This window comes from Excalfactoria chinensis, chromosome 7, assembly GCF_039878825.1.
Source record: "Excalfactoria chinensis isolate bCotChi1 chromosome 7, bCotChi1.hap2, whole genome shotgun sequence".
NCBI lineage: Eukaryota > Metazoa > Chordata > Aves > Galliformes > Phasianidae > Excalfactoria > Excalfactoria chinensis.
This window is the reverse complement of record NC_092831.1, coordinates 32821451-32835547: the sequence shown is the minus strand read 5'-3', so window position 1 is coordinate 32835547 and position 14097 is coordinate 32821451. Positions and strand designations below refer to the sequence as shown.

The 14097-nt window shown below is 50.8% G+C and overlaps 1 protein-coding gene across 1 annotated transcript; it reads right to left on the bottom strand.

Annotated features, from left to right (window-relative positions):
- Positions 1-1636: 1636 nt before the first annotated feature.
- Positions 1637-14010, bottom strand: ASB18 (ankyrin repeat and SOCS box containing 18). The gene is given in 8 exon segments (XM_072342233.1): positions 1637-1822; positions 2546-2659; positions 3341-3839; positions 10040-10307; positions 11075-11224; positions 13840-13921; positions 13923-13968; positions 13970-14010. Coding segments are annotated over 8 exon segments (1386 nt in total).
- Between the last annotated feature and the right edge of the window lie 87 nt (positions 14011-14097).

Genomic DNA, 14097 nt, shown 5'->3' with positions numbered 1-14097 from the left:
GCAGCTCACGGCCGCGTTAATTCCCACCGTTCGGGGTTTTGGGGGACGGGAGCGGCCAGGCGGGGCTCTCGGCGTCCCCTACGGCTGCGAGGAGTGGGGGGCAGAGCCGAACGCGACCCCCCGGGGCTGGGCGAGGAGCGGGGGCTCCGACATTCCTCTTTAATAGCGGCTTAATAGGAACCGCGTTCCATAAACCACGCGCATCCAGAGAGACCGACAAAAGCCTCCCGGAAAGCCTTCATTTCACCCAAATGTATCGTGCGTTCGCTGCCTCAGTAATTTAATTGGAATGAAACGTGAAAAATGTGTCATTTTTTTTTTGGAAGAATTTATGCATCGCTTCCCGGAAATCTCATTGTCTTAACTAGCAGCCTACTGCGTTCTGTTTAGCAGTCATAATCGCATTTTTATGTGGCTCCGTATTACAAGTTAATGCGACCTCCCGCCTCCGGCTGCTTTTCGGCCCCCACCCGCGCACTGCCCACCGCGGCTGCGGAGAACTGCGAGACTTCGAGACTTTGTGGGACCGAGCCGGGAAGAAAAGGGGGCAAAACCAACCAAAAGCAGCGCAAAACTATTTTGTTGTTATTATTGATTTTGCCCTTTTTTTGTCGATTTATAGATGGTTTTTATTTCGGTCGGGATTTGGATTATTATTATTATTATTTTTATTTTGCCTTCTTTCTTTCTCTCGTTTTTTCCTTGTCTCTCATTTGTGTGTGACGCTGTCTTTACACCCCTTTTGTTATCTTTGTTTTTTATTTTACCTTTTCTCTCTCTTATTTCGCTTTCTATCCCACCTCCCTTCCCTCCCTCCCACCCTCCCCACCGGCCGAGCTCCGCCGTTCCCACGGCGCCCCCTGCGGGACGCGCGCAGCCGCGCAGCCGCCGCTTCCCACGCGTGTCCGCGGATCCCCCCCCCAGCGCACTTCCCGCTGTCTCCGAGCACAGCCCCGCTAAGGCACGGCTGCTCTCCTCCCAACGGCTTCCAGTAAACCCCGAAACAAACGTGCAAAGCGACCGTGCCACCACCGGGACCGGGCAGAGGGTCCCCATGCACTTTGCCAGTGAGGCATTCCCGTGGCCCGGGAGGTGGAGACAGGAGGCACGGGTGGCACATTTGTGTACATCTGGCAGGGATCACATCTAGAACTCCAGAGAGGAACTTCTTTCCCTTCCCCATCTCCATGCTCAGCATCGGCTGTGGGAAACAGGGCTCTGAGCCCCCATCCTGCACCCAACACTGTATTGAATGGGGGAATGCTCTGTGCCCTGCTCAGCATCCAGCCCAACATGAAAACAGGCTGATTCTCCCCATCTCCTTTATTTTATTTGATAGGAGTGTCACTGAGCAGTGAACATCCTTCTGAGGGTGAGCATCCTCGTGATCTCCTTGGTCCCCAACATCACCCACACCTGCAGCAGCCACTCCTCATTTTATTACTCTTTATAATCCAATGGAAAGCACAATTTAAACAGAAGGAAACAAACAGATCGATACCAAGTTACAGCTGAAAGCACATTTTAGTTATAAGCCCCAGGAAAGCGCCCGTCTGTCATGACAACGGTGGCTCCTCTGCTTGGCCAGCAGCAAACGGATGCTGCCACAAGGAAGATGCAGAGGAGGGCTGTGCATTCAGAGCAGGACACCCTCGGGCTCCAGCAGCAGGTAATCCAGCAGTGGTTTGGGCATGGGCAGCGAGGGGATGAGGCAGTGGCAGCGGCTGCCAAACTTCTTCCTGATGGCGGAGCGGCACAAGTGCTGTAAGGACCGGACTGTGCCTGCCAGCCGGAACAAGGACTCATAGAATGGCTGGTGCTGCTGCACGGAGAGGCAGGGAGAATAAATGAGCATCTTATTATTATCATTATTCCCATTAGTTAGTTAAGCCAAGCAAACCAGAGTTGGGGATGTAAGGGGAGGAGGTAAGAAATCCTCTGTCACTGTTTGGTGATGCAAAGCTGATGGTGTGCTCTGTTAAAATGGGCGATGACACTTGTTTTTGTTTTCTATTTTTGTTCATTTTGCTTCCTGCAGTGGAAATGCTGAGTCACGGCCTGAAGCAATGATTGAGCACCTGGTGGGAAGGCAGGGCCAGCCCAGGGGAGCTCAGGTGTATGCAATGTACCCGAGTGATAGGAAGGGCTAAAGGCAGGATCCACCCCTTCCCAGACCTCATTTAAGGGTTGGCAGTGGAGGTGAGGGTGTCTTTTGCTGGTCATCTCTGTTAGTCTGAGGCATTCCACAGGTAACATCCCTTTTCCCCTTTCTCTCTCCTGCTCTTATTTGCTGCAGCCAGACTCTTTGCCTCCCTGCTTTTTTTTGGTCATCCTTATATAGCATTGCACCTTTCAAAGGAAGCTTTCAGTGTTTTAATGTCTTTCTAGGATCCTGTTTGGTTTCTTTGGTCACCTGGAAGCTACCTGTTCACGACAGCATTTTGATGGATTTCCTTGGAGAAAGATTTGCCAACGCCAACCCACATTTTGGCCCAGTATGGGGATGGGCTGTGCTGCACAGCTGGCCCCTTTGCCCCAGCCTCACCTGCAGGACCTCCTCCGGCACAGCCTCCACCCACTTCTCAGAGATGGGGATTTGTGAGTAGGAGTTGATGAGGATTTCAATGATCTCTGGCACAGCTGCACAGGATCTCAGCACCTAAGTGTGGGCAGAGAGGTAACAGGTGAGTGGTGGTTTAGATGGCATTTCCCAGAGCAGAAGGTCCTCTGTAAGCTGTGGGTGAGGCTCAGCCCTTCCTACTGTGGCCTTGGAGTGTGTCTGGGGTGGTTCCCTCCTATGGATCTGAATTAGTGTCTGCCTCTGCTTACTTGGGACATGCATTCGAAGACCTGCCTTGTTGTGGCAGTGCTTCATCTGGATGTGGTTCTTGCTTCTTGTTTACATTTTTGGCTTGCGAGTGCTAAGCCTGGGTAATATTTTCTTGATTGTTTGATGTAAAATCAATGAGACGCACAGCCATAACAAGGCTGCACTGATGGCTGCTGTGCCAAGCCAGGGACGTTAGGATGAGTGGAAATGGCCTCAAGTTGCAGCAGAGGAGGTTTAAATTGGTTATGGGGAAGAATTAATGCTTGGATAGAGTGATTAAGCATTGGAAGGGGCTTCCCAGGGCAGTGATGGAGACCCTATTGCTGGTGGAACTTAGGAGATGTGTGGATGTTGCACTGAGGAACAGCAATTAGTGGTGCCAGGTGATGGTTGGACTTGATGATCATAACAAAAGCAAGCAGAAGGAAATGCTAATTTCAAACCCCACACATGTGAGCTCACCCACAGCCCAATCTGCTCCCATGCCACCTGCACCCCCAACACCCATACCTTGGCAAAAGCATGGGGCCATATCTTTTGGGATCCGTAGTTGAGCAGCAGCTGTACAACCAGGTGAGGCCTCAGCTCCTGCTTGAAGGTGGCTGCCTGCAGCACACAGCCCAGTGGGGAGATGCCGTTGTAGTCAATGGCGTTGACATCTGCCCCACGTCTCAGCAGGAACTTCACCAGCACGTTGTTGGCTGCCCCACAGGCCTCGTGCAGTGGGCTCCTCCGCAGCTCATCGCATGCGTCCAGCTTGGCTCCATGCACAACAAGCAGCCGGCACAGCTGCAGGGCTTCTACAGCAGCATCTGGGGCCTGCCTGCAGACTAAGCTCAAAGCTGTCTCACCCTGAGTACTGCGGGCATCCACTTCTGCCCCATGCTTCAGGTAGAGGTGGGCATGGTCATAGAGGCCATGCTTGGCTGCCACGTGCAGTGCTGTCTCCCCGTTGTCCTCACTGGGCAGGTCGATGGTGGCTCCATGTTTCAGCAGCAGCTCGGCGCATCTGTAAAGCCAAGGTATGGGTGTATGGTAGGGTAGGGTGAAGGGGGTCAGCAGAGAGGATGGGGGAGGGCTGGGGCTGGGATCCTATGGGGCTGCGGTGCTGAGGGGCAACCATTGATTTCAGGGTGCAGCTGAGGCTGGAGAGGGCTACTCTGCCTTTTGGTGCTGTGTTTCCACTCTGGTGATGATTTGGACAACTCCTGCCTCTTGCCTTTGAGCAATATCATTTGGTTTTGACTGCCATGACCACCAAGTTTATGCTGTCCCTATGCTGCCAGGGAATGGGGGTTCTCAGCCTGGCTGTGCCCATGCTCATGCAGATGCACTCAGTTGGCCATGAGCTGGGTTCTGTCCCAATCAAAGGGCCATGGTGAGGACACAGGAAGACAGACCCCTTCGATGATGTCCATCTGTTGGCTACAGTTTCATCTCCTGGGGGGCTTTGGAGATTATATATACATCTATATAACATCTGACATCTATATAACCCAAAGCCTCAGCTGACATCCATGCTTTGGAGCCAAGTGGTGTCTGTGGCACTGGTTGGGATGCCCTCTTCTTCCAACGTCAGATAGAGGCTGAAGTAGTTGGGTATGCTGCCACAGGTTTTGTGTGTGAGTGTGCCTGAGTAAACAGATGTGGTCAGCCAGTCCAAATGAATCAGGGTGGCTGTCGTGTCTCCTGCTGGGTGCTGTGGGGACGGAGAGGAATGGCAATATCACCATCCATCTGCGGGGGGTGAGTTTTGTGGCACCAAGTGCTTAGTTCTTATCTACTACTGGTGTTTTCTGGGGCTTGCTGAGAGGTCAGACAGTGACGCAGAAGCAAAATGAAGGGGAGCTGATTGGGAGCAGAAAGGGATGGGGAAGGAAAGGAACCCTGAGGAAGAAGCATGGTGCCAGGGCAGTGTTTGGTTTGTCTGGTCTGGATGAATGGAAATGTACATGGGGGAATAATAGTATAAGTATTAATAATAATAAGTAAAATAAAGGTTACTCGAAGCTCTCTGGTTCTGCAACAGCACTCCTTCTCCAGGCTTGCTAAGAACTCATTGTCCTTGACAGTGCAGGACCTGACAACACCTCCCTATGCATGTCAAGCCCCAGTTTGCTGGGGAAGCTGCTGCAGAACAGTGTGGCCAGGCAATTACTTCAGCCCTTGCAGGTGTAGTGCTTCCAGACACTACCAGACTGCACCGGGTCTGCTGCCAGCATTTAAACGAGACATTAAAAGAACCCCAAGGTCTAGCCTTTTAATTGGTCTTTTTAGTTCTGAGGCCACAGAATGCATGGGGATCTTATACTGAGTACTTTCTTTGTGCTAGTTCATTGTTCTTTAATTGACATTTGTGACTGTTGACCTAAAATAGTCCTCTGAGTTTAGGCTTTGTAAAAGGTGTGATCTGACAGTGCAGTTGATAAACTCAGGGCTGGTTGTTGTGCATGTTTGTCCCTGTTTTGTTTTGGGAAGGAATGAATTTGCACCAGAAGTGTTGCATGGAGTATACAGTTCCCATTTTACTCTAACCTACTCGTGACTCCTGTTTCAAGCAATGACGTGTGCCATTGTATCAATGGAACTAATATTTTTGCCATAGGTGAAAGCATGCCCAGTCCTTGCTAGGAGGTGTGGAGGGGGGTGGTCTGGGGGAAGAGGCTGTGCTGCAGTGGTCACATTGCATGGAGTGGGAATGTATTACAGGACAGCTGATACTGCAGGGAATCAGACTCCTCTTAATGTCCCAAATATTCCACTAGACACACTGGTGTAGAAACCCCAACTTTCCCAGATGCTGTTTTTGTTACTGAGTTCTATGGCTTCATCTCATTCAACTTGCTGGAGGAAACCCAAGTTGTTTGGTGGTGAATTTTCCCTCTGGAATGTCAGTGAGGGGCTATAAATAAGGGGTGATCTCCTGTGGAAATTGTGGGCCCCTGGGAGGAGCACGTGCCTCTTGTTTCAATGTATGGAGGAAAAGCAGGTGCCAGTTAGCAGCCAGCCTGTGGCTGTAGATAGGGTAGATGCCATTCATGTTTGCTGGCTATATGCTCTTATTTTAGCATCTAATCTCTGTTGATGAGCTCATACACTCTGACAATTTGCCAGCATGTCTGTCTTCTTGTTTCTTTTCTATTTGTATCTTGTTTACCATCAAGGTAGGCTGAAGTCCCATTGAACAAGGCTGGGTTAAACTTGCTGCTTTCTGGGTCTCTTTTGCTTTGGTTCTCCAGGAGTACTGCAAGAAGTCAAGGGCTTAGTTCAGCCAACATTAAGATGTGGGGTGGCAAAAGAAACCACCAGCCTGGTGCTGTCATCTGGTGTGTATATTGGTGCCATGGGCTCTTTCTAAAGGGCAAAATACCCTCAGTTCTATCCCCTTTGGCCTATAGCTCTGGCTACGGCTCCCAGTGCATCGTGGAGGTGTCATGGAGATAAATGGTGATCAGGGGCTAGCAAAGCGAGCTTTGCTTTCAAATGGGATGCAACGAGCAGCCAGTAGGAGGAGCAGAAGGCTGGGGTAGACTCAGGGAAAATTCCTGTCCCAAAAGCAGAGTGAGCCCTCAGTATTTGTAATGAAAATCTGTTTGTTTTGCTGCTGCTGCTATTTTTTTTCTTTCTTTTCCTTCCCTCCCCACCCCCAGGGTTGAAGTGAGGCTTTCCTTCCTTCACTTGCTTGTTTTTCATGGCAAGGGCTGCTCAGGGTGAACTGCTCTTGGTCTGTATGTGATTTCCTGCAGCTTGGGAAATACTCTTTCACAAGCCTGGTTCTGAATGCAAGGCTAATGTTCGTTAATATCACTAGAAAAGAGGAAGATGCTTTTCTTTAAAAACAAATTTCACCCATTGGGTGGGGAAAGGCCATTGGAGAATGATTGTGGTGCTTGATCCATAGGCAGGTGGCTGGACGTGAAGGGATGGTGCCCGGTGCCTGAGCACGTCTTTGCCAAATCTTCATGAGCTGCAGGCTGTCTTACACCTCAGCTTGGCACATTCTCTCATCCTCTGACTTCTTCCAAGTCCTTCCCTTCTCCAGAGACTTCTGTTGGGTTGTGCTTCAAGTCTGCTCTGAGTGCATTCCTTCCTGCCCGAGGTCTGTCACAGAGGTGGCCTTCCCTGGGTGGGAGATGAGTTTCCAAAGCAGTGGCTCTGAATGCTCTGAGTTTTGTATTCCAGCAATGCCAAATGGAGCAGAGGACTTGACTTAGCACTAGATGATGCTAAGTGCTGACTTTTAAAATCCACATTCTTTATTATCTCTGGCTGCACCTGGTGAGGGAGGGCTGATAGTTGGACTGGATCATCTTGGAGGTCTCTTCCAACCTTAATGATTCTACAATTCTGGGAGAGGGAGACCATTCTTGCTCCCATTTTCTGCTGGCTTCTCCCAGACTTGCCTTTTGTTTGTGCTACCCTCACCTCAAAGCACCACCCTGAGCTGGCTGTTCCAGTGCTTGCCCCATCTTATTTTGCTGGGAGCCCAAGGGAGAGGCTGGGGATGGGGGACTCTGGGTCCTACCCTTCAGAGAGGCTCTGCTAGCCATTGGGAAGTTCCATGGGAAGCCTGTGCTCTTTGGACAGCATTTCTAACCTGGCAGATCTGAAGGAGGACTGCAGAGCAGAGGCTCAGTTGGTGCCTGTGGTTGAGTGTGCCATCCCTTCTGCTGGGGGTACTGCTGTGGGATGGGGGGGGGGGGGGGGTGAGGGGGAGAACGTGTCCTGCTCTCCATTGAAGCCACCCCATGTCTGCTTGTCATCCTGCACTCCCTGATGCAGGGAGCAGAGCCTCTTCCTCTCCCCCTCAATTATTTTCATTTTATATTTTGGGGTGCCAATAAAGGCACTCTCCTTTAATCATCCCGGCTTGAGAGGGAAACGAGAGAGAGCCAGGGAGAGAGTGCAGTGAATTTAGAGACTCATCTTACCCCACCATGTTAATTATCTCTGCTGTAAAAAAGAGGTCAAGGAGAGGAACTCTACTAAATAGGACGACGTTGGCATGAACAGCTCCTAAAGTGAAGAAGGTAAGACTGAACTTTACTGGAACTTTTTTTTAAATCTCTTCAAAAAGCTCCTAGATTAAAGCTCTGATATCCTTTTTGTTGAAATCTCATGGATTCTGAAGCTCAAATGGCTGGAAGGAAGCCCAGATAATTTTTTTTTTATCCCAGTCACTGAGAGGCTCAAAGGTTTTAAGTCCTGCCCCCATGGTGAATTGCCGAGTATATGGGAATATAGAAGAACCCAGCACATTGGTGTTCTGGCCATTGTTATCAAGAGGGAGAAAAATAAAATAGCTCTCTATGTAGGTCAATGACCTGCTCTTTATTGTCAGTAAAAAATTAAGGATGACCTAAAATCTACTACTTAAAAAAAAAAAAAGGCAGGGTAAAGTAGTCTCCCCCTAATCAAAGAGGAAATGTTTGTGTTACCTCAAGCTTGACCTCCTCGGTCTCTAACTTTAGCAAAGTCTTTGCGGTTGAAAAGCAGTGGTCGAAACCTCAAAACCTGTCTGAAATGTCTATTAATTTTTGATCTTTCAAGGGAGTTGGCTTAGTTATTGTAGAAGCCCCCGTAGCGCCGGGTAGCGTAGTTAAGGGTCTCTCAGCATTTCCATTATAAAGCCCCAATATTCAAGGGCTTATCACTCAGCTGTTTCCACGTTGCACCTGCCTGGTCCCTGTGTTGCCTTTTTGCTGGCTCACCTGCCATCCCCCTCCACCTCTTTGGGGGGGGGAATAGCTTGCGGATTGGTGATGGGATATCTCTTATATTTTGCTCATCCCTCTGTGGGATGAGGGATGCACTGGTTGGCAGCCACATCTTGAGACCCCTCCTTGCTGTCTTTAGATTGAGGGGCTTAAAACACACCAGGGAGGGCTTTGGGGAGTGCTGGTGTGATTGTCTGGGGGCTGATGGATCCACAGTGCATCTCCAGAAGGGCTTTCCAGGAGAGCCCAAGGCAGGGAAGGACAGAGAGAAGCAGCTTGTTATTAATGACAAGGGCTGTTGGTGCCATCCTCCCTCACCCTTCCAGCCTGATAAGTAATTTGTGTTGTGGGCACTGACACGGCCCTCATTGCATCAAGGCTGCGTTTGATTAATACAGGGATTTTGGCTGAATGGTTTGTGTCTTTTGCTGTATTGCAGAGGCTCTTATTTATATGACGGGTTTGAGATATTTATGTCTGAAAACCTTTCCCTCTCCGGCTGCCTTTCTTTTGCCGAGCTCTTGCTTGAACAGATCTCTGACATCTGGCCCACAATACATTGGATCTGTAGTGGGTACCTTGCCTTCAACACCTACTTCTATTTAAGCTCGCTGCCTGCCTTAAGGGGAGAGGTTTGAAGCCAGGGTGGCTTTTGACTGAAGCTGGCAGGCAATGAAATTCGCCGCAGCCCTAAGCGGTTTCATCAGGATATCAAGGGGCCGAGCTCTTTTTAAAAGCCCGATTCCCTGGGCCTAATGATTCAGGCACTTAAAGTCCTACTGGGCTGAAACTAGACACACACACGCACACACACAGAGCCCACGGAGAGGGCAAACACATGTATTTTTAAATGCAACATCTGTGCCTGTGTCTGAAGCACTGAGACTGATGTAGCTGAGAAGGGGAGTGGATGAATGTGGCTGAACCTGGTAAACCAGGATAAACTGAGATAATCCTAATAGAGATGAACCCACCCATATGGGACAAGGGTGCAGGGGAACCACCAGATTAGGAAGAGGGAGTGCCCTGAATGGCACTGACATCTCACGTGGATGGGGCTGAGGGCCAGGAAGGACAACCCCAGGCATCTCCCAGGGGGAAGCATGACAACTGTGTGACCCTGGGCACAGTGATTTCTTTGAGACAATTCAATAGAGGAGGAAGAAAAAGTGTGTGGATGTGGATACTCCCACCCACAGGAAGGGGACCTGAGCAATGTAACGTGTTTTGGACAGAGATGTCCTTTTCCAGGAGCACAGATGGCTCATGTGCTGTTTGTAAAGGGCTCTGCAAAGCTTTCTCCATCCTCCAACCCTCTGTCCAGCCTTAGGGTGTTGGCCCCCTTCTGACTGCTGTCAAGGTAGGAGGATGCAATTGGAGAGGATGCCCTAATGTGACAGCTACAGTTTTGGCTGTACCAATCCAGGGGCAGCAATGGGAGCAGGCTGGGGATCTTTGTAAGGCCAGATTTGGTGGTAGACCCTCTCCTTACCGCAGTGAGTTGCGGGTGGTGCAGAGGTGCAGCGGGGCCAGCCCCTCATCGCTCCGGAGGTTGGGATCAGCCTGGTGCTCCAGCAGTAGCTCGACACAGGCAGCATGCCCCCCACGGCAGGCTTCATGCAGAGGGGCCCAGCCCCCCGGTGCCAGGTCGGGGTCAGCCTGGCGGTGCAGGAGGTGCTGCAGGCAGGCAGCGTGGCCCCGGCTAGCAGCAATGCACAGCGGTGTGCTCAGCTCCTGCTTGTATTCCAGCGACCACAGCCCTGCAGGGGTGAAGGAGGCACATGAAGATGGCCCAGGGAAGTGGAGAAGACCTCAACCCTGCAGGTATTTAGAAGACATGTGGTTGGTGGAGCTAAGGGGCATGGTTTGGTGATGGGAGTCAGAAAGTGAAGTTTAATGGTTGGGCTTGGTTGTCCTGAAGCTTTTGTTCCAGCCAAGGTAATGCTATGACTCTGTGACATGGTATGAGAAGACACTCGTGCCAGGTAGATAAATAACCTAGCAGGTATTTATCTGGCTTGGTACCTTGCTGCAGGTTCTGCGCCTTCTCCTTCCCCTCTCCTTGGGCAGCTGCTGCAAGCCAGCCCATGTGTTCCTGCCTGCAGTAGGGCAGGAGGAGTTTTTCTTGCTCTGGTACAAAGCCAGCCCAGCATCTCATTCCTGCCAGACAGGAGTGAGGTGACCTCTCCCAGCTGCCACCAAGGAATCTGGGCTGCAAGCCCTCTTGCAAGAATGCCTGACCCACAGGGTGCCCCATCCCAGCCTGGAAAATGATGTGAGCATGCACTTCTTATACTTTACAACTCTTCTGCGTTAGTATGTGCAGGACAGAAGAAAGCAACCAAAGTGCTAAGTGTTTCTGGCTAAGGCAGAAGGGTTCAATCCTTTAGCCAGAAAGGAGGCATCTCAGGAACAGGTTACAAGGAAGGCAGCACCCAGGCGCTTCAGTGTGCTGTGCACCTCCCATTTGGTTAGGTTAGTAAATACTTGGGGTTGATCCGGGCTGGTTTTTATAAAGAAAAAGTACCTGAGAGTCCATAAAATGCTTGGCTTTTCACCTGCCACTCCAGCTCGTTTTTACTGATCTCAAAAACCAGGTTGACATCTTCATAGTATCTGTCTGTCAGCACCTTCAGGCTCCTCAGGTTCCCCGTGACCAGGGCTTGGTAGTACTTCTCTGCAGGAGATGTCAGCGGATGCTCTGAATCCAGTTTAGGAGAAATCTGCAGCCTCTCTGTCACTGCTCGTGGTAACTCGTCCATGCCAGTGCTTCCCCTGCAGCAGGGAGGGCAGAGGGGCTTTTATAGGTCATTGTTTCCATTGCCCTGTCCTCATTGTCTAATTATAATCCAGTTAAGGCTCTATTGTTGTTGTATTTATAACTCCAGAGGGGTCAGATGATAATGGATACCCGATACAAAGAGGGTCAGGTGGTCACTGGGTTGTGCATGTTAGCACCTCTTTGATTCAATGGCTGTTCTAATTGCAGGTGACAGATCCCTCTTTTAGGCTGGGAAATGTAACCAGCTCCCATCTGTCCAACCCATATGAGCTCTGTATAAGAGAGTACCCAAATGAGAAAGTGTTTTTCTCTATGACTCTTCTCCATACCTGTTGGCAATCTCACCACAGCTGCAAGGAGAGATCCACGCATTGCACTGGGGACAACACTGTGCAGCTGGCGTGTCAGCTTCCTCAAGGATGCAAAGCACTTGGCAAAGCCCGGTGAGGTAAAACCTTCCAGAGCCTTTGGCAGGGGGAGCTGCTTCTCCTGCAATGCCTTGTATAGGAGAGAAAGGACCCAGCCTGCTCCAAGGAGGGGGCTTGCAGGCATCCGCTCCCTCAAGGTCATGGGAGAAGTCCATCGTGGCCAGGAATAGAGCTGGCATCTTGTGACTAATGTCTCGTGGCTCTCGGTTACACAAAGCCCCATGTCTTCACCTGCCAGCCCTCCCTCCTGTGGTTGGGGTCTTTCTACAGCCCTCTGTAAGGAGGGCACTTTGGGGCTGCTGCTTAGAGACCCTGTGCACACCCATGCTGTTAGCTTTGCTCTGTGAGGCTGTTTGGCCCTGGAAGAGCAGGGTGCTGAGGAGGCCTGGCTGTGAGTGCCCTGCTGTCACCACCTGCCCAACAGCAGCAGCTTCTCAGGGCATCTCCTTCCCCAGACCACCTCTGGTTTCCACACCCTGTGTGTGTGCTGGGGAGCTTGGATATTCTCAGCCAGACCTGGGTTGGTTTTGCATGGTGTGTGTGTGTATGTGTTTGCATCTCAGGCGTTAAATGCTGCAAACACGCTGAAATGCTCTGTGACCCCTTCTTGTGAGCCTTGTAATCAGCGTCTATTTGCATGTAGCACTCGCTTCTGGGGTCATGTTAATGACAGGTTCAACAGCAGCCCTTGCAGGGAGTTAAAAATAGTCAGGAGTGGTGAGAGCAGAAGGAAAAAAATCCTTTTGTATGTGAGTGGCACGAGCACGCGAGCCTCTCTCAGTTCCCTCATGCAAAAGCCTGGTGCTTTTTCCACTGATGTGGGTTGGGAGTGCTGATGAAATGGTGTTTTCGTGTTTTTAAGGGTATTGTTATCATACGAACAAGAATAATTTACTGGAGGGAGGATTTGGCAGGCAGAACACCTACAGAGTGTTTTGAGGCTGACTGGAAGTGGGGAAGTCATCCCTGGTTCAGTGTCTGAGGTAAGTCATAAAGCCATGATGTGGTTGTGTTGTCAGGGAGGACCCCAGAGCCCACCTAGCTCCAACCCCTGCCATGAGCAGGGATACCTCAGACCAGGCTGCCCAGGGCCCCATCCAGCATGGCTCTGTGCACTGACAGGGATGGGGCATCCACAGCTTCTCTGGACAGGCAGTGCCAGGGCATCGCCACCCCCAGGGTGAGGGACTTCTTCCTAATGTCTAATCAGAATCTACCTCCTGGTGAGCCAGGTTTTGCAGTGATGTGTTAGAAGTCATGGGCAAGCCTCAGTTTTGGATGGTGGAGGGCTGAGACCCCAGAGTCTGCGTGGTGTGTCATGAAGCTTCAGGTTGTGCCATCCATTCACCCTGCCATCAAGGCCCCTGTGCAGTGCAGCTCTGAGGGCCTGGCCCTGCTCCACATTTAGCCTGGGATCACCTTATGTGCCCAGAGCTATTTCAAATGCTGGTGAGAAAAGGGTGATTGCTCCATTAGTGATAGCCTCACAACCATTAAGCTCTAACGTGGGGCAGTATCGTCACCATCTCCTCAAATACGACTGTTTGCAGAGCACACCTCATTTAACAAAACATTAAGCATTTTACTTCCCCAGATCAAGCGTATCTATTAATAATGACTTAAATTGTCTGCACCAGCTTTGCATTACAAGGAAAACTCATTGCTGTCACACGAAAGAGCACAACATGCAAAATCAAAACAACTAAAGCAAGAGCTTGTTTCCTAAGCCACTGCCGTGAGCTGCTGCATTGCAATCCAGCCATAGCACTGGGGACACTTCAGACAACAGCTGCCTTTTCTGCCAACCCCAAAGCTTCAACCACACAGTTGCTGGTTGGTGTAAAAATCATCAGGGTCCAGATGTGTGATTTAAAGCTGCCCCCCAGGAGTGGAAAAATGCATTGTTATATGTTTTTCTTTTCCAGTGATAATTCAGCTGTGTGCACATGGGAGCCCCAGAAGAGAGGGCAGATGGCCAGCTACTCCCAGCTTCACACTGAACCTGTGATGGATTTAAGGTTTGCACCCTCCCAGCACCAAAGAGAATGAGATCATTAACCAAGGTAGAGCTGTCCCACCTACCTCAGGAGGCTGGTGGTGCGAGGCTGACTCTGCCAGGCTGGGTTGTATGGGTCCCTGTGAGGCTGGCATGGGCATCCCCAGCTTCCTGCTGCAGGGCTGGGTACGCCCGGCGTGGGGACAGCCTGCCAGGCATGTCACCACATTTATATTGCCTGTGCTGCTCGGCCCCATGTGACAGCACTGTGCCCCCAGCCAAGCCGCTGGGCAGGAGGACAAAGCACAGCGGGGATGCAGCAGGGAGGTGGGCGTCACGCCAGC